The 25041-nt window shown below is 46.4% G+C and overlaps 1 protein-coding gene across 1 annotated transcript in view; it reads left to right on the top strand.

Annotated features, from left to right (window-relative positions):
- DAP (death associated protein) overlaps positions 1-25041 on the top strand; it is a 62115-nt gene that overhangs the window by 5418 nt on the left and 31656 nt on the right. The window contains exon 2 of the mRNA XM_082652505.1: positions 7542-7638. Coding sequence (XP_082508631.1) covers positions 7542-7638 — 97 coding nt within the window. The remainder of the gene's footprint in view (positions 1-7541; positions 7639-25041) is intronic.

Raw genomic sequence — 25041 nt, 5'->3', positions numbered from 1 at the left:
ATTACTCTGCCTCTTTTTGCTGTATTAGGGCCACGACCCAGGTAAATGGCCCCAGCCCAGCTGCAAGGGAGGCTGGGGTTAGGGTTGATGAACGCTGCCTCCCTGCCTGTCCCCAAGTACCTCCAGGCAGGGATGCTACCTCTCCGTGGACTTTCTGAAATCCGCCGCCCTGAATGCAGGGTTTTCCCCTGTGGCTGCCCACACCCTCCTCGGGTTTGGCCCGGTCTCCGTCCGGCTGGTCCTTGTCTTGGCCTGCTCACCACGCACTCTGCCCTCTGGGGCGGCCTGTCAGGGTATGGAGCGGGCCCTGCGTGGAAGACGGGTTGGCCTGTCCAGTCCCGGTCCACAGCCCCATGGCCCTGCCCCACGCTCCACGCCTCTGACTGCCACGTCTCCTCTCCTGTGGGGTGAGCAGGGTTGCTGCCGTGTTGTTGAAGGGCCTTCCCACCTTAACACCTTCCGACTCGGAGCGCAGAATAGCAGTTTCCCTTGTTTGGTCTTCAGTTTTCTTAGAGAGGAAACCGTCAGGGCTGCAGGTTCAGCAATTTATCTGGGACACGCTTTTTAGCGCAAGCATCATGTTCGCCCGCTGCCTCAGGCCGGAAAGCTCCCGTGGGGGGAACTGCACTTGCCCTCGGAGGGAGGGGTGCCGGGGCTCCCGGGGTCCCCGTGACTCACTGCCTTTCGCCCTTCATCCTCCACTCTCCCTTCACAGGGCTCCCCACCTCAGGGCCACCAGCCTCCCCAGACCGGTGTGGCTCTTCTGCTGGCCAAGAAGCCTCCGCTCCTGGTGGAGCCCTTCCTCTTAACCAAGAGGGACCATATTCCTTTGCCCTGATCCCACCACTGTCCCCCATCCCGGGGGCTGTCTGGTCCCGTGTCCACTTTGCTTTCCGGCCACAGTGCTGCTTTACCTGAGACGATCGCGTTCTCGGGTAACCTGCAGCTCTGGGTGTTTCTGGTTTGCTTCCTTTTGTTCTCACCGGAGCAGTTCTCGGAGGCTTTCATCTCTTTTTTTTTGCGTGGATTCGGTTTCCTTTGAATCACATTTCAGTAGCTCTTCTTGGGCAAGAACAAAGAAAGCATCCGCTCACAAGTCCTGCTCAGCACGGCAGCCAGGGCTGGGGCTGCTCCCTGGTGCAGGGTGCTTTTGCTGTCCATCTAGGGACACCCTTCTCATCCCCCTGCCCGGCGTGCAGCTGGGGGGTCTTCCTAGCCTGCTGTTGAGTGTGGGCCCAGAGCCAGCTGTCGGGGACCATCTCACAGTCAGGCACCCAGATGCCTGAGGGGATGCCCGGCCCTGGGGGGATATGGCATCAGCTACTTCCTCGATATTTACCCACCTGACAAAGTCTGACCTGGAGGATGCTTCCTCTTCCCCCTTTGCTCCTTGGGAAGGAAGCTGCTCTGCAGAGAGCTTTCAACATCAAACATACTTTCTTTCCTGTCCTAGACCCTCTCCATAGGCCATCACTCTTGTCTCTCTGAGGAGGAGTGTCGCTCTGTTTCCTGGAATGTTCACGCAGGGCAAGGCCTGCGGGTTGTGATTAAGGGTGCAGGCTGCCGGGGTCAGAAGCTTGCTACCTGTGCGACCGGGGCCACTGGCTTCCCCTCCTCGTGGGGGGGCGGTCTACACCATAGGGTGATTGGAAAGTCAGGGGGTAAAGGGGCGCCTGGCCAGTGGTTACAACAGGGCCTGGCATGTGGCGGCACAAAGAGTGGAAGGATTCTCCAGGATCTGCAGGTCACCAGAACTTACTTAGGTGTGGTGAGGTACTGACGACAGTCCTGGAGGTGGTCAGCTGACCAGGGCAGTGGAGCGCCCCATGGTGGGCGAGCACTTTGCAGGGTGTGTCACTCACTCCCCAGCAACCCAGTACATCGGTCCTGCCATCCCCACTTCACACGTGAGGAAGCTGTGGGGAGGAGGTGGTAAACCACCAAGGACTCGCACACTGGAGGGTTCTCTAAGTGCTCGATGCTAGTTGTGAAAACCCGTCTCCTAAGAGGAGCTGAGAGCTGAGCATTCATGGGAACCAGGCCCTGGCGGAGGTGTTTCACATGGGCTCACTCCTTCAGTCCTCAGAGAACCCCTGGGGGAAGAGCACTGCCACCCTTTCTTCACAGGCAGGACCCTGAGACAGTGCCAGCAACTTGCCAACACACACACACACTCTCTCTCTCTCTCTCTCTCTCTCTCTCTCTCTCACACACACACACACACACACACACACACACACACACACACACACACACACACACACACAGAGAGAGAGGCAGAACTGGGATTTGAACCCAGGGATCTAGCTCCAGTATCCATGCCCTTAACTTCAGCTTGGCACTCCTGTTAAGAGGAAGCTTGTTATTCTTTTCTCCCCCCTCCTTAAATTTATTTACTTATGGCTGCGTTGGGTCTTCGTTGCTGCACACCGGCTTTCTCTAGTTGCAGCAAGCGAGGGCTACTCTTCGTTGAGGAGCACGGGCTCTAGGCACCCGGGCTTCAGTAGTTGCAGCACATGGGCTCAGTAGTTGTGGCTCGCGGGCTCTAGAGCGCAGGCTCAGTAGTGTGGTGCACGGGCTTAGTTGCTCCGCGGCATGTCAGATCTTCCTGGACTGGGGAGTGAACCCATGTCCCCTGCATTGGCAGGTGGATTCTTAACCACTGCGCAGCTTGTTATTCTTGAAATTTGAAGCTCACATTTGAATAACAAGCACCATAAAAAAAATCTGAGTTGTTTTTGTTTTTACTAATGTCTCAGAAAAATACTTACATTCACAAGGAATTCTGCAAAGATTTCTGCAGAACAAGCTCTGCCTTTACATTTTTTACCAATGAAGAGTCCTAGAGACAGTCATAAAACATTTGATAAATATGTGCTGTTGTATTTTTTGGCAGTCGTGCAAGTTAGAATGAATCTGTCGCAGCCTTGAGTTATTATTATTATTGCCACTTTTTATTGCTGCATTAATCACCACACATACTGTGAGAGATTGATGAAGTTAATTGTTTTTATAAACTAGATTAAATGAAGTGCTAATGTGGGGTGACTGGTTTTGGACGTGTGTACTTACGTCAACAGAGAAGTGGACAGGCTCCCTGCGAGCTTTCCGAGACGTGATTATTTCGAACGTCACCTTGACGTTCATCCTCCATTCCTTTTGTAGTGAGTTGTACACTCTTTTTACTGTTAGCCAGTTTATAGGACACACCTGGGATTTATAGTTTTAAGGCTTTTGTGTCTACCAGGTCGAAATGATTCAGAGATCATTTTTAAATGGGCATCTGTATTAGTTTGCTAAGGCTGCTATAACAAAATACCACAGACTGGGTGGTTTCAACAACAGAAATTTATTTTCTCACAGCTCTGGAGGCCAGCAGTCCAAGATCAAGGTGCTGGCAGGTGTCGTTTCTCCTGAGGCCTCTCTCCTTGGCTTGCAGATGGCCGCCTTCTCGCTGCGTCCTAACGTGGCCTTTCCTCTGAACACCTGTCTCCCTGGTGTCTCTTCCTCTTCTGATAAGAGCATCAGTCTTATCAGATTAGGGCCCCCCCATAACAGCCTAATTTTAACTTAATTGCCTCTTTAGAGGCCTGTCTCCAAATCCAGTCAGGTCTGAAATTCTGGCGATTAGGGCTCCAACCTGTGGATTTAGGGAGATCACAGTTCAGCTCATAACAGCACCTTTCATCAGTTTCTCATGGGCATGGGATAGGGGTGGGATAAATGGGAGAGGAAAAGGAATTTTTAAAAAATTTAGTGGGACAGTTCTTCTAGCCTCCTCTTTTGGCCAAAAACATTCATAATCTTATATTTCAAGAGAGGGGGTAGATAATTATCTTAAATATATTACAGAATTTTATTTTCAGTCTCCATTTCTTAAGGTTTGGCAGGCTACATAACCTGGGAAATCTTTTTTTTTTTTTTGCGGTGTGCGGTCCTCTCACTGCTGCGGCCTCTCCCGTTGCGGAGCACAGGCTCCGGACGTGCAGGCTCAGTGGCCATGGCTCACGAGCCCAGCCGCTCCACGGCATGTGGGATCTTCCCGGACTGGGGCACGAACCTGTGTCCCCTGCATCGGCAGGCGGACTCCCAACCACTACACCACCAGGGAAGCCCTGGGAAATCTTGATAAGCCACCTGCAAATGGTATTTTTGTTTTCTTATTTATTTATTTTTTTAATTTGAACCCAAAGTGAGGGAAATCTGTAGGAATCACACCCAGAAAAGTAGCTAAATTCAGAACAGTTAGCCTGAACCTTGGGCCCATGTGAGGCAGGAAGTGACCTGGTGTCTCTTCCTCTTTTTATAAGAGCACCAGTCATACTGGATTAGGGCCCCATCTCTATGGCCTCATTTAACCCAAGACCCCAGCTGAAAGCTGGTGCTCAGAGGCCAAACTCATGGAGAAAGGGTGCAGGAAAAAAACTGTGTCCAGCAGCACAGTGGGATGGTGGGGAAGCTGGTATGTTTCAGCTTGGCCTCTGGATGGCAAACAAAGGCTCCTGGAGAATTTGAAACTGCAGGCCTGCCTTTACATGGGCAATGAGTTCAGATTTACAGTTTGGCCATTCCTGTTCTCAGTTAATGTAAAAAGGATTTCCAGGTTTGACAGAAGCATGTACAGCAACTCTCCAAAGGGATGCTGCCTGCACCCCACACCCCAGAGGATCCCCACAGATAAAGGCTTACTGAAGACAAGCCCATGGCCCACACTCACCCCAAACAAGAGCCAGAATCAGAGAAAAACGAACAGTAAATGAGACTCCCGAGGACCTCAGATAATAAAATAATTAGATATACAACCATAAGACAAGTATGCCTAAAATGATTAAATACATAAAAGAATTAAAAACATGAGATATGAGTAAGGCACCATCAAATAAAGAACAGACAGATTTGAGGGGGGAAAAGCTCTAGAAATGAAAAATAAAAATGATTGGAATAAAAATTGGTCAGGATAAAAGCAGATTTTTGAGAGAATTACTGGACAGGGTTATATTTCCTTCTTAACAAAGTAAATGTCCCCTCCCCACTGAAAAGAAGTGATGGGAGATTCTCGTTCCAAAACCAGACCAGCAGACGCATCATTAAACACGGTCCTTTATTTCACATGCCCTCTGCTTTGCCTTCCTCTGATGGACTGCTGGCCGTGCAACAGGCATTGTTAGCTTCCTGAATCCTCCCAGGGAAATTGAAAACTAATAAACCCGAAGCGTATAAGCCTCAGGGTGTTTCACATTCTCCTTCCTGTCCGCAGCATCATAAAGAAACCAGTCCTGGGCTTTCATAATTCAGCAGGGTCCAACGTAATTTGAAACACCGGAGGATGTGGCCTGGCAAGCTGGTTGTACTGTGTGGTCGGAGCAGGGCTGTGGCAGAACATAGAGTGGCTATCCTGAGGAGGGAGGGTGAATACCCTGAGCCCCACACCTGAACGTGGGGCCAATGAGCTCCATTAATACACTCTACTTTCTATCAAGTGCCAGGAGGCTGCTGAGCACCTCTATCTTCGTCCTTTTGGGCTGCTATAACTGAATACCACAGACTGGGTGGCTTATAAACAACAGACATTCTCACTGTTCTGAAGGCCAGAAGTCCAAGGTCAGGGCACCAGCAGATTCGGTGTCTCGTGATGTCCTGCTTCTTAGTTCACAGACGGCTGTATGCTCTGTCCTCACCTGGCAGAAAGGGTGAGGGAGCTCTCTGGGGTCTCTTTGTAAGGGCACTAATCCCATTCATGAGGGCTCCACCCTCATGACCTAAGCACCTTCCAAAGTCCCCACCTCCAAACAGCATCACTTTGGGAGTTAGGATTCAACAGCCTCTCTTCTCATCTAAACTTCTCCATCTTAGGACGTGGCTCTTATCCCCTTTCTGGAGATGAAGCATTGAGGCTTTGAGTGGCTGACTGATCTAAGACCACATAGCTGAGTACGTGGAGGGACTTGCTGACCCTAAAACACGCACAGGCGACTGCCATGTGGGGCTGGCTTTTTGGATATAAGGCCAGCATTTCCATACTTTATCCCATGGAACACTAGAGTCCTGAAGAATGATAACCAGCATTACCTGGGGGAGGAGTTCTGTGGTGAAATACACTTGGGAAAGATGGCACATTATATGCCCCATATAAAGCTTACAATGCACACTAAAGGCAGAAAATCTGTCTTGAGGAAACACATTTAATTTGTTCAACCTCGCATTTCCCACACTTAATAGATCCTAGAATCCCCACTTCTGTTGTCATGTTTTTCTCTTGCAAAACATCATTAACATATTAGCCATTAAGGGAATACAAATCAAACTACAATAAGACACCACTTCACACCCACTAGAATAACTATAAAAAGATAGACAATAACAAGAGTTGGCGAGCATGTGCAGAAATTGGAACCCCTACTGGCTGGAATGTAAACAGTTCCATGGCTTTGGAAAGCATCTGGGGTTCCTTCAAAAGGGTAAATATGGGGTTACCATGTGACCCAGCTATTCCATTCCTACATATGTACCAAGGAAATGAAGGTACATGTCCATGTGTCCACACAAAAACTTGTACATACACGGTTGTTTATATCTGCATTATTCACAGTAGCCAAAAAGTGGAAACAATACAAATGACCACCACAGATGAATGGATGACAAAATGTGGTCCACCCTGTGTGCCGTGGAGTATGATTTAGCCATGAAAACGAGTGAGGTACTGACATGGGCTGTGACATGGATGGACCTTGGAAGCATTATGCTAAGTGAAAAAGCCTGCCACCAAAGACTATGTATTTTATGATTCTGTTTATGTCAAATGTCTAGAAGAGGCAGATGCAGGTGACTGGTTGCTAGGAGCTGGGGGAGAGGAGGGATTGGAGAGTGACCGGTGATGGGTTTCTGTTTAGGGTGATGAACACGTTTGAAAAGGATCATGTGCAACTCTGAATACACTCCAAACCAGAGAACTGTACACTCTAAATGGGTGGATTATATTGTATGTGAATTATATGTCACTAAGGATGTTTTTAAAAACCAAATAAACTTCTGACAACTCTAGGGTTTCACAGCACAGTTTGGGAAAGGTTGCCACCGGAGTGGACTCTGGCTGTGTGCACAGCAGCTGTCCTGTGTCACCTGTGGCTGTATCGCCCCTTTGAAAGCAGCATCGGCATTTGAGAAAATACTACAGGCAGGGATTAAGTGGGGGTTTTTTTTGCATCGAGAAGCTGAGTGTAACCGAAAGCAAGCAGCCACTGTGTCCACACGGTTTATACTCTGGTTGCACTACTGCTCTTACCAAGTACTTGAAAGGAGACCAAACAAGCAAAGGAGGCTTGGAAGCTTTCTAAGTGGATCTGAATAAGAGACAGTGTTGAGTGTCACATCATATTGAATCTCCCTCTGACAGCCTTAACCTCTGCGGTTAATCCCTGTCGCCGCCGGCTGATCTGGGCTAACCTGGGGCCATGGGACAAACACACACCCTTGAGCTAGTTCCCCTGCCGTCCGGTGGTTCCGTGTCCACACTGATCATTCCCTCTTTGTCTTCACCGCAGTGAAAGCCGGTGGGATGCGAATTGTGCAGAAACACCCGCATGCTGGAGACACCAGAGAAGAGAAGGACAAAGACGACCAGGAGTGGGAAAGCCCCAGGTAGGAGAGTTCTGGCGAACCTTGAGATGTCTCACGAATCCCCGTTACTCAGTTAAACGTTAATGTTTGTTCTCTGCTCCGTGCTTCTGATAACCCCTGGGCTTCGTGGGCCCTGTGCTGTGTGCTTTTCCTCTCCTGAGCAGTGAGGCGGGGCTTGTGTTCCCAGATGGGAGAAACAGGGCATCGAGAGCACGCCCTCTGCCTGCATAAATCCGAGCGGGTGCATCTGTCTGTGGGCAGAAGCCCTGAACCTCCACTGCCAAACTACTAGTTGAATCTCTGGGCTGGGCCTGGCATTCTGTGCAGTGAGGGCAGAGAACTACTGATTGGAATAATGTTTACAAACGTTAGGGCTTTGCCAGTTTCAGCCAAGCAGAATCACTGAGGCCACACCCTTATGAGTGACCGAGTGCCCTTAAACGACATCTCAGCCCCCAGCTTCCCGCGTCCCCGACAGCTCATCTTCCTACAACACAACCATCTCTGTTTACACCTGTCTTCCTTGGTGATTCTGATGTCAAGTTTGGTCCAACGACCTTGATACAAGTCCATTTCCTTCCGCCTTGTAACATACAAACATGCACCACCAATGCCCACCTGTCTGTGAGCTTGTCCATGTAAAGGAAAGTGGACACTAAGCTTTCTGCCTTATAACTCGCCCCCAGACAAGTGTCAGTCAGGGGAAAAGGAAGAGTGGAGGACAGCCAACCTGTGTTTCTGTACTTCATTCCAGCAGTCCTGAATAGCAGGTGGAACGCTCCCTGGGTTACACACGGGAGACTGAAGTCCACAGAGGCCATACGCTTGCCATGCCGAGCAGGAACGAAACCCAAGTCTGGGGTCCAGAGCAGGGCAGGCTTCCATAAGAGTAGCTGCTGACAGCACGCACCCCCTAAGAAGGACGTGCATGTGCTTGGTGATCCCACATGTCTGCTTACATATGTGCTGCCCCGTTGGGTATTTTCTATAAAACCTCATGTGATATGACTTACAGGGCAGTCACTGGAGGGGAGGACAAAATTTGAGGTGAAGTTTCTGAGTGATTATTGCCCATTTTAAATCATGAGATCAGCAACGGGAAGGTTCTGCCTAAGTTCTGGTTTTATAAAAGAAGAAGGTGGTTTAAAGAAAATTCTAGAATTTTCTTTCCACTGGCTATCTTCACAAAGCTGTGTTTGGCACGTAACATCAGGAATTCTACTGCAGGTCCATGGTCCTGTATCTGAAAACCTTGGAGCCTAATTTATTTCAGAATTGAGAAATTCTGATGTTTTAGGAGATGAAGCAGGTTTTAGGAGTATAGGACCGTACATATTTCATACAGCACCCGTAGTGGGGTCTCGGGCAGCCTGATCTGTGTATGATGTTCGCACCAGCAGAGATGCATTTTAAAAATTTACAGACTTGGATCAGTCCAGGTTAAGTTTTGCCTGCATAAGAGTTGTAACAAAACTTTAGTTCAGTGTGTGAGAATATTCTTGGATTTGGAACCGAACGTAAGAGCATGTGGCCTGTAGTCATTTCCTCCTCTAGGAAACCCAGGATGTCATTTCCCTTCATACCCACTGGTTCCCTAAGAAGGAAGAGAGGATGAGACAGAGGGCCATGCCTGGAAAAACATCCTGGAAAGTTAATGAAATGTGCATGAGTTTAAGTGGAATAAGGGACAAATAGCTATTTCTCTGCATAACACAGTGTCAGTACAGTGACAGATGATAATTTATTAGCGTGTTTAGAAATAAGGACAGAATAGCCCATTAGTTTTCTTTCTATTGATTTTTTTCTCATGAGGTGAAATACAGCATTTATGGAAGATGTACAATTTAAATATATGTGCTAGAGGATGAACGATTGCACGAGCAAAGAGAGAGCACCCAGCTCTCTAGATTTTATCATCTTATCCACTTTGAAGGGTGGTTGGCATGAAGTGTTTTGAAGCAGGCGGACTACAGGGCAGGGTTTGCATGTGACCAAGAGTATGTTTGTTCCCTGCAGTCAAATTGTTGTACTGTGTTCCTCATGGTGTGTTAGCTCTTGTCCTCTGGACTTTGGCTTCTCTCTTTACTGCTGTGGGTTAAACCACCGGACACACCATTGACAGAAGGGGTAAGCCCCTGCAGACTCTGAAGCTATTGGCATATGTTGCCAATACAATTTCTTCCAAGCCCCTACAGCAGACCTGGTACTCTGTATAATAGGTCATTTCCATCACCATGCACTCCCCGTTTTTCTGGTGGGCTAATTGACTAGTCATAGTTAGTAACGGTCATTGATAATGTGACAGGATGCAGCGGACCTGGCCCTGCTCTAAGTGCTCTGCCCGTGTTTATTCATTTGAACTACTTGTAACTGCTCTGTTCTCATCCCTCTGTGAGAGCTGGTTCTCGATTATTATCCTCATTCCAGATTACTACTCCCACTTCAATGGCTCAGAGCGGTTAAGTGACTTTTCCAAGGGCACATGGCGAGTGAGTGGCAGAGCCAGCCTTCCAGAGTGGCAGCTGGGTCCGTAGTCCCCTACTCTTAGCCCCTGGGGTGTGTGTACCAACTGAGCACCCGTTTTGTGCTAGGCACTTACTAAGTGCTTCCCATTGGGTTTAGTGTGCACACCACCCAAAAGTTGGTATTACTATGCCCATTACACAGACGAAGAAACCAAGGCCCAGTGAGGTTATCTGACCCAATGATATGTAGCCAGTCAGTGGTCTGGCCAGGATTCAGTCCTGACCCTGTCTTGACTTGGAAGCCTAGGTCCTTAATAGGCTACAGAAGCCCCCTGAACTGACAAAATACTTTTAGGATCAACAGACTGTAAATCCAAATCCCTCTATAAAATAAACTTACTAATTCTGGGGTTGCCCATAACCTATTCCATATTCCTCAGGCCCATAATCCCACCTGTGCAGCCCTACCATCAGTAGATGGCCTAATTCCAGCTTACAACAGGGTTTCAGGGCACTGGGCTGGTTTTACTTTACATGTGGAAAGACCTCTTCATCTCCAGAATTTGTCAGACATTTAATGTTTTACATTAATTTCCCTTGGAAATGTCATGGCATGTGACTTCCACATTCATATTACCCTAATCCTAAAGTTCTGTATTTTTTCATGTTTTGATCCAAGTGTTCTCCAGATATGAAAATAAGTGCACAGTCTCAGATGCCAATTTCCTCCTTAGATCTGCATTTGCAAAACTCTTTGCTTTCCTTCCCAGATATTTAAAACTGGCTTTGTATTTACTGACTCATCTCTGGCAGCTTCCTTCCACAATCAGTAAATCAAGTACTGATTACAGAGAAAATGAACAACTGGAGCGTTAAAGAGGTTATTATGTGACCCCAAAAAACCCCCAAACACTTTTACTTGTAACCTTCTTTTGCAAGTCTTTATGTTACTCTTACTCCCCATAATCTGGTAATTTTTCAGATATAATAATAATTTCTTCTGCCACCAAATTGTTTTGAAATGCTCCATTTAAAAAAAGAAAAAATAATAATGTAGCACAAATTTGAAAATGTTTCCCAAGAATTCCATCGAGCTGAGTTCTAGTTACCTATGGCTCTTCTTATCCAGGCAGAGTAAGAGACTTCATTGTTATGAGCTAATACTTTCCTGAGTGGCTGCTAGATATCGTCTCAGAACTGACCCAATCAAGGAAAGCTCTGATCTTCCTCAAAGCCTTCTGTTGAGCCTATTAAGATGAAGTGCCCAGTTTCATTATGTAAAAGAGAAATTGCAGCATAGAATGGACTTCAATAGTCAGTAGGATTCACTAAAAAACAGTGTAGTGGTGAACATGTACTGAGGTCCTACCATGAATCGAGCTTGGTAAAAAAAATATTTTAAAAGGTAGGTGACAGGAAGAGTAAAGTAGAAATGGAAGGGTTTGTGTGTGGACTGGGGGTGGGTAGGAAAGGGGTGGAAGGAAGAGGGAAGTGGGGATGGGGTAATAAGGGTAGGAAGGGAGCAGCCCTTCTCTGAGCTCGGCAGTTTGTACAGCTCTGACTCAGGGCTGTGGTGCTGTTTTGTGTTCACATACCCCCAAAATAAGCAAACAATTCCAATCATCCAGAATGTGGGAGAGATCCAAGATGGAACACACACAGTAACAGATGGACCTAATTGTAATACAAAGGCTACTATTACCAACTGAAAGGCGTGGGTGGGAGAGCGACCTAACCTAAGTACAATAATAGTATTTTGGGAAACAGTATTTTGACTGGGCACTATAAGGCTAAAGACAAGAAATGCAAAAAACTGTGCATAAATGCTACACTCCAGTTAGTAAATACGTCTTCAGGGGTTTGGATTAGCAATTCTGAAATTGCTTTATGGGTATATTACAATTGAACAAGTAAGTAAATATCTTGTGGCTAATGAAGAGTCAGACTTCTCACTGTTAGAGAAAGAAGCTTACAAATAGGAAAGGGGGAAGACTAAAATGGCTTTGTGGTGTTTAATTGGAGTTGGAGGTATTAGTATGAACTCATAGTTTTAAATGGATGGATGGTTGGATGGATAGCAGATACATACAGACATGTACATACATATATAAATAAATATACGTGGGGGAGGATTTGTGTACGCACCTGTACTTCCCAGCTGTGTTCACTGACAGGGCATAAAAGAACTGGCACCATGTAGCCATGAGCATCCCTAGAGCCAGGATCTTGGTTTCTAAACACCATTCCCCAATCAAGTGAACTGGGGTGTTTTGGAGAAGTAGTTAATTCCAGGGCCAGGGCCCTGGAATTCCAGATGAGCCTGTAACAACTTGTAGTGCCAGAACATAAGGAAAATTCCAAAAAGGATGGGACATGTCAAAACAACACAGAAGCCAACATGAAGACACACCTAATGGCAAAGACGGAACAGTTTGTGATAAAATAAATAATGATAGTATTGGAATATAACCCATAGAGTGAAATAGATATCCATGAGTCCATACTGATATAAATAAGTTGAATACATAAATGAGAAGGGACAGCTCTTCTTTATAGAAGAATTCCAATTAATATTGTTATAAGGAAGGCGAGAACTAGACTATCACCAATAGGCAAACAGCACAGTGGTTGTCAGCAGGATCCACGGACGGATACTACGACTAGTGGGCAAAAATTTAAGGAGAGACAGGATAATTTTACAGTGTCAGTTTCCTCCAATATATTTGTTAATTGCAAAACAAGGGATGTCTTTACATGGAGACCATGAAAAGGACGCTCTTTCACAGCATAAGCGCTGAAATAAGAAGGCAGAGAGTCACGGATATGCAGGCAGCCGGGCACCTGCATATCCGTGCCGATCATTTTTGTTGCCATGTGCACGTCTGTGAATGACCGTGAAAGTGCCGCGAGTATTTGTTTCTCATCAAACTCTCACCTGCTTTTAGCCGTCACTGATAACTCCTGCCTGAAACAGTTATTACCAGATGCAGGCTCTGTTGCCATGGGGCTGCCGTCACAAATACCGCACACTGGGTGGCTTAAAATAACTGAACTGTATGGTCTCACAGATCTGGAGACTGGAACTCCAAGATCCAGGATTGGTTCCTTCACCGGCCATCTTTGGCATGCCTTGCCTTGTAGATGTGTCACCTTGATCTCTGTCTTCACATGGTCTTCTCCCTGTGTCACTTCACCTTCCCTCTGTATATGTCTGTCTCTGTGTCCAAATTTCCCCTTTTTGTAAGGACATCAGTCATATTTGATTAGGACCCACCCTAAAAGCTTCATTTTAACTCAGTTACTTCTGTAAGACCCTATTTCCCTAAAAGGTTAAATTCTGAGGTACTGGGGGTAAGGATTTCATATATTTGGGGGCAGGGAACAAGTCAGTGCCTAACGGATGTCAAATAGTAATCTATGGCCATTTTTAATGGTTCTCTCAGTTAAAGTTAATTCTGAAGATAAGAAACAGAAAATTGAAAATGCTGAAGTTAAAAGCTCGTATGCCTGGGAATTTTTATCTAAGCCATTATCTGCGTGTTTGAACTTGATCTAAACCATGTGGCTTGCGAGCCAATTTCAACATCATCCTTACTTTGCAACAATATCATCTTTTATATCCAAGCTAGTTGTCAGCTGCCTTTTAAAAGGGATGTATCTTTCTCCCTATGATGTGTGGAGATACCGTTGGACTAGGAGTGCTGAGTGCCAGCCAGCTCCCAACTCCTGTGCTGTTTGGATGGCCTGTGTCGGCAGGCAGGACCCATGACGTGGCAGCAACAGTTGACCTGGGGGCTGGAGTGCCGTGGGCCACAGGCCCCTGCCCTCGGCCGAAGGCAGAGTCTCGATGTGGTGACATGAGTGACGTGGGATGTCCTTGTGAGGGGGGTAGCTGGTGTCACCTGCTTGTGGTACAGCAAGATACTCAGAATAGAAAGTACAGGAGGAGGGATGTCATAGCAGCGTGAAATAGTGATGGACGGCCCTGTCTGCCTTGGTGAGGAAAACGGGGAGAGTCTAGTTGCTGTTCGGCAGCTCTCACTGTCAGGTTTGCCCACGTAGGGGCTGGATGTTTGAGATGAAGGTTTCAGCAGGACCTGCCCTCTCTGAAAGCAGTAGGGAAGGATCTGTTCCAGACCCGTCCCCTGGTTCCTTGGCTGGTGGTAACGTAACTCCAGTGTTCACATGGCATTCTTGCTGTGTGCGTGTCTGTGTCCAATGTCCCCTTTTCATAAGGATGCCAGTCATATGGGATCAGGGCCCACCCTAATGACCTCACCTTAACTAATTACGCAACAACTCTATTTCCAAATAAGGTCACATTCTGAGGTACTGGAAGTTAGGGCTTTAAAATAAGAAACTTGGGTGAAGGGTAGGGACACAATTCAAGCCATAACAAGCAGGCAGCGCCTCAATGCCACGAGGCATCGGTGGGTGGTGCCCAGCTCCAGTGACATCCCAACAGCAATGGTGGCTCAATAACTTGTGAACCGTGAGACCTACGTGGCAAGTGACTCTTGCTTCTGTGCGATCCATTATGGTTGCCCAGGCTGAGCACTGCAGCAGCCTGCCTTCCCATCCAGGTGGATGCCTTGTACCAGGGGTGTGGCCCCAAACTTTGATCATGCACTCCATCAATTTAAAAAAAACGCTTTTTGCCTGCACCCTCCATATGTATATATTCATTTTAAAATTATACATGCATATTTTGCTCCCATTATATACATTGTAAAAGGTATACAAAATGGATATTAATGTATTAGATCAAGGTGAAATAAGCAATATTTTACATGTCTTGCTAACCATTGACTTTTTATTATCATTAGCTAACATCTGAAGGTCCAAATACCCTCGAGGTAGTGTTTCTTATTAATGATTCCAATGTAAATCTAAATTTCTAATGTCTTTCCTGGTGATTTCAGGTTTTATGGAGAAGGGTGGCTTCCTGTCACGTCTGATTAGATCTTCGGTGTTTGTAATGTGGTTCATGAAATACCTGTGCCAGGGCAAGAAGCGAGAGCTCTTCTCTTTTATTATTGTTCACTTGTGCTTGTATTGGTGTTAACTTCAGCCTCTGGAGGATTTTTTTTGCAGGAATCTTTTGAAGCCACAGGTTCATTTTGTCACAGTTTGTTTAAATTCATTCACTACACATTTGAGCACAAATCTAGGTGCTTGGGATATATCAGAGATAGAACTAGAGAATTTAATTCATTAGCCCATTAACCAGACAGTGTCCTATATATGTGGCAAAGGAAGGGGCGCAGGGACCTGTGGGTGGTGACCCCCCTCCTTCCTCCAAAGCCTTAAGGGCCATGAGGCTGGGTGATGGACAGTCAGCCTGCAGACTGTAGTAAATAGTGGTAAAGCTTAGTTCGTTGGGTTTTGGTTCTTTACGTAAAAGATAAATGCAAATAGAAAAATTTGCACGTTTATCTCACTTTCCCAGTGATGCCCTGGCCTTCTGAAGCGCAAGGACTGCCTTCCTCGCTGATTGATTGGCGGTGGCTCCAATACCAGTTCTGTGGTTGTATGTAGTATAAATTAAACATGTCTTCCAAAACCTGTGGCTATCTGTATTTTAGTATGATCAATAGCAGTGCAACTGTGTACATGAAGAAGTTTTGCCCAGAATTGTCCAGTGAACACAGAGCAGCTGGTGTGGGACGCAGATAATTTGTGTCCCAGGAGTCGTGGGCAATGGCGTTGACAGGAACTCGGTGTCTGAGCTCCCCTTTCACGTAGATGGGCCCCAAGGAAGACTGGGGTCTGGCAGGTAGTGAATCAAAACCTCACCGTGCCACAGAGGGAGGAAGAACATGGACATCCCTGTGTCACGGGAGCCTGGCTGGACTCCACCAGGGTGAGGATGAGAAGGAAAGTACGGAAGGCTCGGCTGCCCTCCAGCGCCGGGTGCTGTTGGTCACGGGCTCAGAGGCAGTATTCGCTCAACCTCAGGTTCTGTAACGGATGCGGAAATGGGGTGTGATTGATGAGCTTCAGAGCATCCCGTTCCCGGTTCCTCCCCCTCCACAGACGTCCAGCCTCCTTAAGAGACTGCCACGCTCCCCGCCACCTTTTATCAGATAGAAAGAGGGAAGAAAGGAAATGGAGCAATCAGTTTTCCTCTCCAGGCACAGCCCTGTTCATCTGTACTGGAGTCAGCCTCTTGGAACAGATCACTCTTTCGTGTTCACGGTGTTCCTCAAAGGTTGTGCTGTTTATCAGGAAGTTGTTTCCTTATTACATAAACGTAGAAACTGAATTTAAATCAACTCTCCAGCAGTTGGATTTTACAGGATGCAATATGTAAGGAGAACTACCTAGAATAATGCTGCGTAAAAGAATTACTGCATAGAAACAAGAGCCCTTTATTGAGTTTATTACATTACAATGACTATTCCTGAAATTTTCAAACCCTCTACTTAAATAAACTCCTTGACTTAAACTGGGTCAGAATGCATAGCGCTCAGAAAATACTTAGTGAATCAGTAATAATTAGCTTAGAATTTGATTCTTTAGAGGTATGTTGTTAATTAACTTATTAACTTGATTACTTCTTATTTTCCGGCTGGTGAAAGAGGTGAGCTAGGTAAGGCCAGTGTTGAGGATGAAAATTCTTCATCCTCGTGGGCATATTCTGTTGAGCCCTCAGCTCGCTCTAGGGAAGATATTGCCTTTGATTTCTGGTTGTGCACATCCTTAGGGGCAGAGATATACTCATTAACGTGGACTAGAGTCATGAGGATGGCATTATACTCAAGAAATCCTCACAGAACCATTGGATTTAGAGCTGGACGTACCTGAGAGGTCACCTAATCCAGGTGTTCCCAGGTGGAGCTCTTGAGAAGTAAGATGGCAGATTTCACTCAAGATCTCGAAGGGTCTAGATACCATGAGCAAAACACCTATTAGGTAGAGATCAACAGAGATTTTTACGTTAAAAAGAAGCCCTTGCCCACTTATGGGTATATATCCAAAAGAATTGAAAGCAATGTCTCCAAGAGTTATTTGCACACCCATGTTTATGGCAGCATTATCTACAACAGCCAAGAGGTGGAAGCAACCCAAACGTCCATTGATGGATGAATGGATAAACACAGTGCTTGCGGTATATACATACAATGGAATACTGTGCAGCCTTAGAAAGGAAGGAAGTCCTGTCACTGCTACAACATGGATGAACCTTATGCTAATTGAAACAAGCGAGTCACAAAAGGACAAATATTATATGATTCTACTTATACACATAAATGTACTTAACACTACTGAACTGTACACTTTAAAATGGTTATGATGCTAAATTTTATGATATGCATTTTTTACCACAATAAAAAAAATTTTTTTTTAAGAAACAAAAGAAGCCCTGCTGCTGAGGAAAGTAGTTTCTGGCCCCTCAAAAGGTAAACACGGTATTACCGTGAGCCCCAGCAGTTCTGTTCCCAGGTGTGTATCTAAGAGAATTGAATACAGAAGTTCATAGAAAAACTTGTACGTGAATTTATCACATCGTCATTCACAATAGCCAAAAAGTGGAAACAACCAAACACTGCCATATACACCATATGGTATACCCATATAGTGCAATATTATTCAGCCATAAAAAAAGGAAGTGCGGATGCATGGTATGACATTGGATGAACCTTGAAAACATGATGCTAAGTGTAAGAAGCCAGACACAAAAGACCACACATGATATGATGTCATGTATACGACATGTCCAGAATAAGCGAATCCAAAGAGAAGATTCCATGCAGATTACGTATAGCAGATTCCTGGTTGCCAAGGAGCTGGGCAGAATAGGGAGTGACTGCTTACTGGGTCTGGGCTTTTGTTTTGGGAGGGAAGTATTCTGAAATTAGATAGAAGTAATGGTTGTGTAACAAAGTCAATGTTAAAAGAGCCACCAAATTATATTTTTAAGTGGTTAAAATGGTGAATTTTATGATGTGTGAATGTTACCTCAGGTTAAAGAAAAAAAAAAGAAGTCCTCAGGCACTAAAGGTTGGCAACCATGGCTGTAATCCAGCCCCCACATTTTCATAGCTGGGGAAGCAGATGCACACTGAAATGACTTTCTGGAGGGCCATGCCTGCAGTACTCGAGGACAGCAGGACCACTCGGGGAGGTGAGGAGAGAGACATTAGTTGGATGCCATCCACTGCCAACAGCAGATGACCCCGGCGCAGATGGGCCCAGGCATCAGGGACATGCGCTGTCTCCCATGCAGAAGGCCCAGAGTAGGTCTGGCTGCAGGGGAGGGAGGTGGGTCTTCCTTCCAGGACGGCCCTGCCCCACTGGTGTCTCTGGCTGGTCCTGCAGCAGCTTTCTCCGATGGTGGGTTAACCACAGCAGGTCCCGTCTTCACATACCGATGTATGGTACCCAGAGGAGGAAACGGGCATCTCTTCTTGCCTCCTTTTTAGGAGAAAGAAAAGCTTTGCCAGAAGCCCCCTAGCAAACTCATTGGCCAGAACTGGGTCTCGGGACTCTTCCTAACTCGTACCCTGTGGTTTGCAGTAACGTGCATGTGTGCACGTCGAAAAGTCAGGTGCAAAGACCAGTACCCTGGGTCATGCGCTTCGTCCATGGAGGGTTCCTGGAGCTGGGGAAGGGGTGTGGGAGGCCCCAGGTCTACACAGAAGAGGAGGGAAGTCCAGGGAGGACAGTGGAAGCAGAGCAGAGGTCGGAACCTCAGCCTACAGCCTAGGGAACAAGGTTTGGGAACCGTAGGGTCTCAATTCAGAGCAGGGTCTGAATTAAGAGCTGGCACCTAGCCAACTCTACAGAAAGGTTCCCCTCCCAAGGGCACTCACAGACTCCCCACAGAGTGCATGTTTGAACCCATACCCATTTAGGATGAAAAACTGAGGGATTTGTAAGTTAGGCCAAATCCTCTTAAAGGTTATTCCCTGTTGACACCATCAAAACTGACCAAAGACCACTGGTTCAGTTTCTAGAATTGCACCGTGCCCAGTTCTTCTCCATCTTTATGGGACAAAGCGTTTTTGCGCCTCAGTGTTTTTCCACATGGCAGCCTTTAGTGATTTCCCAGGGTGAACACCTCCATGTCCCCCCTGCTCGAGGCTTTTCATTTACTCCCCCCGCCTCTGTAAGCACCTACTGTGTGCTGGCCCCATGCTCTACAGCTGGGACATGTTAGTGAACAAAACGAAACCCCTCTTCTCACAGAGCTTACGATCAGGTGTGGGCACCAGATTCACAGGTAGGCAATTGGATATATGTGTGGCAAGTAGTGGGAAGGTTCTTCATCTCCTAGGAGAACTACACAGGGAGGAAGCCAGCCGAATGTTCTTCACCTCTGTTAACACAGCCAAGGCCCCTGGGAATGAGGTGGCCTGAGGCAGTCACGGGAGGGGATGGGGTAGAGAGGAAATGAGGACGGCTGCTGGTGCCACAGTCCTAGGACACAGCTGTCAGTGTCCTGAGCCCATGAGTGTCACACATTAGCTGATCACCCGGATCACTGACCACTTTTGCTCCACCGTTGACATCTCTTTTCTGCAAAGGTGAGTTTTCTGCTAAGGGGAAGCGAGAATAGGATCTTGGTGGAAATGGCTTCAAGAATAGTGGTCAAGCCTGAGGCTAAGCATTTTGCAAATAGAGTACAGTCGTTATGGGCTGTTTGGTCTGCTGGTGGGAGATGGCTGGCAGCTGCCTCCCGGGCGCTCGAGGTGGTGAGCAGAGCCTGGTGAGGGCACCCCGGAGCACTAGAGAAGGCTGTAACCATGGGCCCCCATGAATTTGTCCGGAAGTTGGACTGCTTCCACGAACTTTTTATTCTGGCTAACTTTGAACTTATGTAAGTCAAGACTTAAAAGATGAAAACTGGGTGTGGGGGGGTGAAGGTTCTAAATGACATCTGTTACGAGTTCCTTTGTAGCCGGGTCCCTCCGTGTGATGATAATGAGATTTAGAGCATCTTCGGCCAGGCTAACTAAATTTAGAGAAGTAATTGCTGTTTACCCTTTTGGGTGGCATCATGGGAAGCATGAAAATGAAGGGACCGAAAGCCAAGATGACAGAGTAGAAACAGCCAAGTTGTGGTTTGGGTGCCCATTTTCAAAGATAGCAGTCGAGGATAATGTTTAAGTTCGATTATAGGAGCGCTAATTCGTTCCCTTTCTTTAACAACATTCCTTCCTACGGAAGAGCTTGACCTTTGCAACTAAAGTTAACTTTGCCACATGTGGATTTAGTAGAAAGCTGACCAGATGGAGTAGTTTTGACAGTTTTTTTTTTTTAGCTTAAATGTAGTTGATTTACAGCGTTGTGTTAATTTCTGCTGTGCAGCAAAGTGAAAAGTGTCATTGGACTTTTGATAGTGATTGCGTTGAATCTGTGGATGACTTAGGGTAGTAGGAACATCTTAACAATATTAATTCATCCAATCCGTGAACACAGGGTATCTTTCTATTATTTATGTCTTCTTCCATTTCTTTCATCAATATTTTATAGTTTTCAGTGCACAGATCTTCTACCTACTTGGTTCAAGTTATGCCTAAGTATTTTATTATTTTCAATTCTATTGCAAATGGGATTGTGTCTTTTATTTCTTTTTCAGATAGTTCACTGTTATTGTATAAAAATGTAGCTGATTTCTGGGTGTGCTGGTTTTGTTTCCTGCATCTTTACTGAATTACTTTATAAGTTCTAATCGTTTCTTGGTGGAGCCTTTAGAATTCACTAAGATCATATCTCTAAGCTGTTTCACTTCTTCCTTTCTGATTTAGATGCCTGTTATTTCTTTCTCTGGCCTAATTGTTCAGGTTAGGACTTCCAGCCTATGTTGAACAGAGGTTTTGAGAATGGGTATCCTTGCCTTGTTCCTGATCTTTGTGGGAAAGTTTTCAACTTTTCATCATTGAGTATAATATTAGTTGTGGGTTTGTCCCAAAGATCTGTGTCTTCTGTCCGTACAGACATGCAAGCATGCACACACACACACACACACACACACACACACACACACAGTGGCTGAATGACTGGTTAGCTGACAAGTAAGGTAAAACCCACTTGCACCTCACCAGGGAATCTTGCCAAAATGCCTTGGTCTGGGGTGGGGCCTGAGACTGCATTTCTCCTCAGTTCCGGGGATGAGGCTTGGGGCTTGGGGGGGTGCAGTGAGGGGAGGTGGCCTTGGTGCTGCACGTTCCCACCACACTTTGAGCAGTGAGACTCCATCCCATTCTCTCTAATGCTAACAAAGTCCGTGTGCTTTTCAGAAATGTATCGACACTATTTAAAAGGTAGAAAATGTTATAAATAATTTACCTTTTAGCTGTTCGTTAGTAATTATAACTTCCTGATTAACCAACATATTTATAAGTACTCCAGAGAGAAGGAGGCAGACGCTGTGAGAACTGTCCATTGAGCAGAATTGAACCTTTTTTCTATGGGACTTGAATCTTTTGAGAAAGTATCTATCACTCAGCTGGTTGAGTTTATGATTGTGTCTCATCTTAATCGGGCCTCGGGGAATGAGAAGTTTAGATTGTCCCAGCTATCAAACAAGCAATTCAGCATCATTCAGAAGTCTAATAGCCAAAAAATGACAAATCCAAGCCACTGATAGACTAGGTGCTTTATGTACTTAGTCGTATTATGTCCTCCCATTCTGCAAGGAAGGTGGTGGATGCTTATTTTATGAGTGAGGAAATTTGCCCAGAAAGGCTAATGACATGCCCAAGGTCATTCTGATAGGAACTGACGGAAGTAGGATTTGAACCCAAATCTATGATTCCAAACACACGCAGCTATATTTAAAATGGATAACCAACAAGGACCTACTGGATAGCACCGGGAACTCTGCTCAATATTATGTAACCATCTAAATGGGAAAAGAATTTGAAAAAGAATAGATACATGTATATGTATAACTGAATCATTTTGCTGTACATCTGAAACTATCACAACATTGTTAATCAACTATACTCCAATGTAAAATAAAAAAGTTTTTAAAAAGTGTCCTTTTAAAAAAAAAAAAAGTCCTTTACTATTATTAAAAGCAACAACAGAGACTTGCTGCTCTGCTGCCCGGCCCTTGTATTCTGGTCACCAGCCCTCTTTTCACAAGGAGTTGGAGAGAAATTATTGAAAAGAGAGCCTAAAATTCTACTTAGAGTTTTAAAGTCCGGAGATCTATTTTCAGCACTAGGATTGTATTAATAGATACCGGTTTCCAGCTAAGCTCATTTAAGATGGAAGAGATTCTGTGATTTTCCTTCCACCCCAGTTGTCAACAGGCTTTGCTGTTCCACAGGGTTCTGCTGAAGGAGCCCTACAGTGACCCGGGCCCCTCCCACAAGGGCACGTTCCCCCACCCCACCCCACCCCACCCCAGACACGCCCCCTCGGCCTGAGTGACGTCAGCTGCTGCTCCAGCCGGAGCCCCAGAGCCCGGAAAACGACCATCCCCTTAGGAAGCGCCAGCCCCGAGTATGGGGGACACGGGGCCCAAGACTCAATTTAAGAAGCTCTGAGGTCCCCAAAGTCGGCTGCAAGGAAAGGAAATCAGAGCAGGAAAGTGCAAGTAAGAGGAAGTTGGCAGCAAGGTAACTAAATTGTTACGACTTTAAGTGGAAAAAAAAGAAAGAAGGGCTTAAATTGGAAGGGTGGTGTCACATGGACCCAAGACAAATACTGCTAAAGAATGGAAGTGTCTGTTTTCATTTTGCCAGAGATTCCAAATGTGATTATATGTAAACGAATGCAAACCCTTCCCACCTTCAGCAAGGGTGAAGGGTGGATTTCTAGGAGAAATGCCTTTGTTGCCTTTGTTGGGTCAGAGAGGAGCCTGAAGGGGAGAGAGGCTCAGGTCCGCAGGGTCGATGTGTTGCAGGAAAGAGAGCGGAGCGGAGCGCAGCGCAAAAGGATAGTCACATCCCAGGTCTCATGTGAGTGGCTTCTTGGCTTCACGCAGGAAAGAATTCAAGGGCGAGCCATAGTAAAGTGAAAGAAGGTTTATGCAGGGAGAAACACACTCCATAGACAGAGTGTGGGCCATCTCAGAAGGCACGAGGCCCGGGGATAACGGGGTTGTCAGTTTTTATAGGGGTGGGTAATTTCATAGGCTAATGAGCGGGAGAATTATTCCAGCTATTTTGGGGAAGGGGTGGGGATTTCCAGGAATTGGGCCAACACCCACTTTTTGACCTTTATGGTCAGCCTTGGAACTGTCATGGCACCCGTGGTGTGTCATTTAGCATGTTGATGTGCTACAATGATACGTACACTGAGGCTCAAGGTCTAGTGGAAGTAAGCTCGTCCGCCATCTTGGACCTAGTTGGTTCTAACTAGTTTATGTCATGTCCTCAACGGCTGTCTTTCTTTTAAAGTTTGTGCCCTTCCCCCTCCTGTCTCATATTGACCCCCTCCTCTCCTCCAGGGAAGATGAGGACATTCTACCCCGAGCATCTCTGGGCATTCAGAGCTCGTGGCTTCGTGCCCAGATGGCTATCGTCCTGGATGAGAGGCACTGAAAACCCAGGCCTGGGGGTGAACACAAGGGCTCCTTAGGGGGACACAGAACCAGAAAGGAGAAATGTTTCTCCTTGAAGCGTGAGCTTGGCCCACTCAGGCCTTTCATCTGTTAGTTTATCTGTTGGTCTTCTCAGCTTCCTTTTTAATCCTAGACCACCCTTATGACCATGAAATCAAGCAACTTAGGTACACGTCATCCTCAAGAACCAGCTTTCCGTGTCTGCCTGAAGTGTGCGTAAAGCAGCTTGGCCTGGGAAAGGCCCAGGCTGGGGGACGGAGCCGGCTCCATGAGTCCTGGCCCGTGGCCCCTGGGTGGTCCCAGGTAGAGTGCTAACCTTTGGGGCCTGTCCCCTCATCTGTAGCACTAGATTTGTAGACCAGTCTATTTCCCTTACAGAACTTTTATAGTGAAAACAGAATGAGGGCGATGAATATCTGCGCGCTTTGAAGAGAGCTAACAGCACAGCATGAATTGACAACAGCCTCACCTGGTTATGGCGATTCTGCTGTGTGGCGGGCACTCCCCTAGACTCAGGAGGAGATGAGAAAACATAAGTTTGTCCTCCAGAAACTTGGGGAGACGGCTCAGTCCTCACTGAGCTCCTCTGCATTTCTTCGGTGGTAGAGTAGTTCCTGGTAGGTGTTTATAAACCATGTCAGGCTTAAGCAGGATGAAACGTGCTGTGTTCTTAAGTCTTTTTAAAGGTTTTACTAAAAATTATTCTATGACATTTTTAGGGTAGCACAGGTGAAATGGCCTCTGTGCTCAATGGCAAATCTCTCAGGTTTACTTTTGTGCTATATGTGCCTTTCTGCCGCCGAACGATGCACCCTTTGTATTTTAGCGTTTCTTCAATAATCTTCCACATGGACGCCTGGCAGATGCACTCGATGGCACGCAGGCTCCTTAAGATGCGGGGCAAGATGGACGAGCCTCCTTTTCTTATATCCTCAGGAGCCCTGTCCACACTGCAGGTGTCATGACTCAGCGTAATGAGGATGAAGATCATGACATATAATAAAATGTAGAGCCAACTCAGACCAAGATTTTTAATAAGGCAGGAGCTTGGTTTCACACATTTCTTCTTTTGCTTTAGTATCTGGCCCAGAACCTGCAAAATCATCTCTCCTCGCAAAGTGCCATGTGGTAATTAGTGACTGTAGCATGCTGTCTTTTCCTTTGCTAAAAATGCCCCAAACTGTTTTGTTTTCTCTCTTGCCTGGGTATTCTTAATGATCGTTCCTATATGTGCCTCTGTTTCTCATCTGTTATTTCTCCCCAAGTGTCCCAAGGAAGTGGGCTTAACAATAGGCATGTTAGGATGAGCCCGAGGAGGTTAGTATTGTTTCCACAGCTCTGCAGCCACTGCATTGTTCTTACACAGCATCAAGGTGGAATAGAACGACTCACTTGGAAGACCTCAGTTGGGCCAGCTGTACCACTACCTCATGCAGC

The sequence above is a fragment of the Grampus griseus genome, assembly GCF_964374135.1.
Source record: "Grampus griseus genome assembly, chromosome: 3".
NCBI classification, from domain to species: Eukaryota; Metazoa; Chordata; class Mammalia; order Artiodactyla; family Delphinidae; genus Grampus; species Grampus griseus.
The sequence above is the reverse complement of the archived record's forward strand: the minus strand, read 5'-3'. Positions and strand labels throughout refer to the sequence as shown.